The sequence below is a fragment of the Chaetura pelagica genome, unplaced genomic scaffold, assembly GCF_000747805.2.
Source record: "Chaetura pelagica isolate M959 unplaced genomic scaffold, ChaPel_1.0 scaffold1347, whole genome shotgun sequence".
Taxonomy (NCBI): Eukaryota; Metazoa; Chordata; class Aves; order Apodiformes; family Apodidae; genus Chaetura; species Chaetura pelagica.
The window spans coordinates 24,045-25,620 of record NW_009953949.1 but is presented as its reverse complement, the minus strand read 5'-3'; the positions used below and the strand labels follow the sequence as shown (position 1 = coordinate 25,620).

The following is a 1,576-nucleotide window of genomic DNA, read 5'->3' as shown; positions in this document are numbered from 1 at the left end:
GAGGGTCTCGGAGCCGTCGGCCCCCGGCTCGCAGAGGTGCCGCATGAACAGGGACACGTAGGCCCTGGGGGACACGCTCAGGGCCACCAACCACCCCTGGCCCTTGTCCCCAGGGACCCCAGCCCCGGGCTCCCTTGGCACCAGGGTCCCTTGTCCCCATAGACCTCGAGCCCAGGGTCCCTGTCCCCAGCATCCCTGTCCCCAAGGTCCTTTTGTCTGCTCAGACCCTTGTCCCCAGGGTCCCTGTCCCCACAGACCCGAGGGACCCCAAGGTCCCTTGTCCCCAAGGTCCGTTTGTCTGCTCAGACCCTTGTCCCCAGGGTCCCTGTCCCCACAGACCCGAGGGACCCCAAGGTCCCTTGTCCCCAAGGTCCGTTTGTCTGCTCAGACCCTTGTCACCAGGGTCCCTGATCTCACAGACCCTGTCCCCAGGGTTCCTGTCCTCAGAGTCCCTTGTCCCCACAGACCCTTGTCCCCAAGGTCCCTTGTCCTCACAGACCCTGTCCCCAGGGTCCTTTGTCCCCAAGGTCTTTTTGTCCCCTTAGATCCTTGTCCCCAGGGTCCCTGATCTCACAGACCCTGTCCCCAGGGTTCCTGTCCCCAAGGTCCCTTATCCCCAGAGACCCCGGCCCCAGAGTCCTTGTCCCCAAGGTCCTTTTGTCCACTCAGATCCTTGTCCCCAGGGTTTCTGATCCCACAGACCCTGTCACCAGGGTCCCTTGTCCCCAGAGTCCCTTGTCCTCACAGACCCTTGTCCCCAGGGTCCCTTGTCCTCACAGACCCTGTCCCCAGGGTCCCTTGTCCCCAAGGTCTTTTTGTCCCCTTAGATCCTTGTCCCCAGGGTCCCTGATCCCACAGACCCTGTCACCAGGGTCCCTTGTCCCAAGAGTCCCTTGTCCTCACAGACCCTGTCCCCAGGGTCCCTTGTCCCCAGGATCCTTTTGTCTGCTCAGACCCTTGTCCCCACAGACCCTGTGCCAAACATCCCTGTCCCCAAGGTCCTTTTGTCCCCTTACACCCTCGTCCCCAGTGTCCCTTATCTCAAGATGTCCCTGTCTCCACAGCTCTTGTCCCCACAGTCCCTGTCCCCTGGGGTCCCTCTCCCCAGTGTCCCTGATGTCCCCAGTGTTCCCATGTCCCTGATGTCCCCAGAGTCCCCAGTGTCCCCAGAAAGCCCCTGTGCCATCAGCCTGTCCCCTCGTCACAGCGCCTGTCCCAGCTGTGCCAGCTCTGGCCAGGTCCTGTCACCACTCTGGTGTCCCCTGGGCCAGCCCCAGCCCCCCAGGGGGACGTGGGGACCCCGGGGGTGACTCTGTGTCGGGGTGAGGGGGACACGGGCTCGGCCGCTCCCCAGGAAACCGACAGCGAAGGCGCTCGGCTGAGTAAGGGCTCATCATGTGGCACGGGGGGCACTGGGGGGTGTGGGGGGACACGGGGACACTGGAGGGACAGGGGAACACTGAGGGACACAAGGGGGGACATGGGGACACTGGGGGGACATGAGGGGATGTGGGGGGACATTGGGGGACACTGGGAGACGTGGGGGAATGTGGGGACACAGGGACATTGAGGGGAT

At 63.9% G+C, this 1,576-nt stretch overlaps 1 protein-coding gene across 1 annotated transcript in view; it reads right to left on the bottom strand.

The window, feature by feature from the left end:
• The window catches only part of LOC104392413 (chromodomain-helicase-DNA-binding protein 3-like), a gene marked incomplete at both ends in the record, with an annotated part of 29,937 nt that overhangs the window by 4,602 nt on the left and 23,759 nt on the right, over window positions 1-1,576 (bottom strand). The window contains 2 exon segments of the mRNA XM_010001808.1: window positions 3-64; window positions 1,360-1,459. Coding sequence (XP_010000110.1) covers window positions 3-64; window positions 1,360-1,459 — 162 coding nt within the window.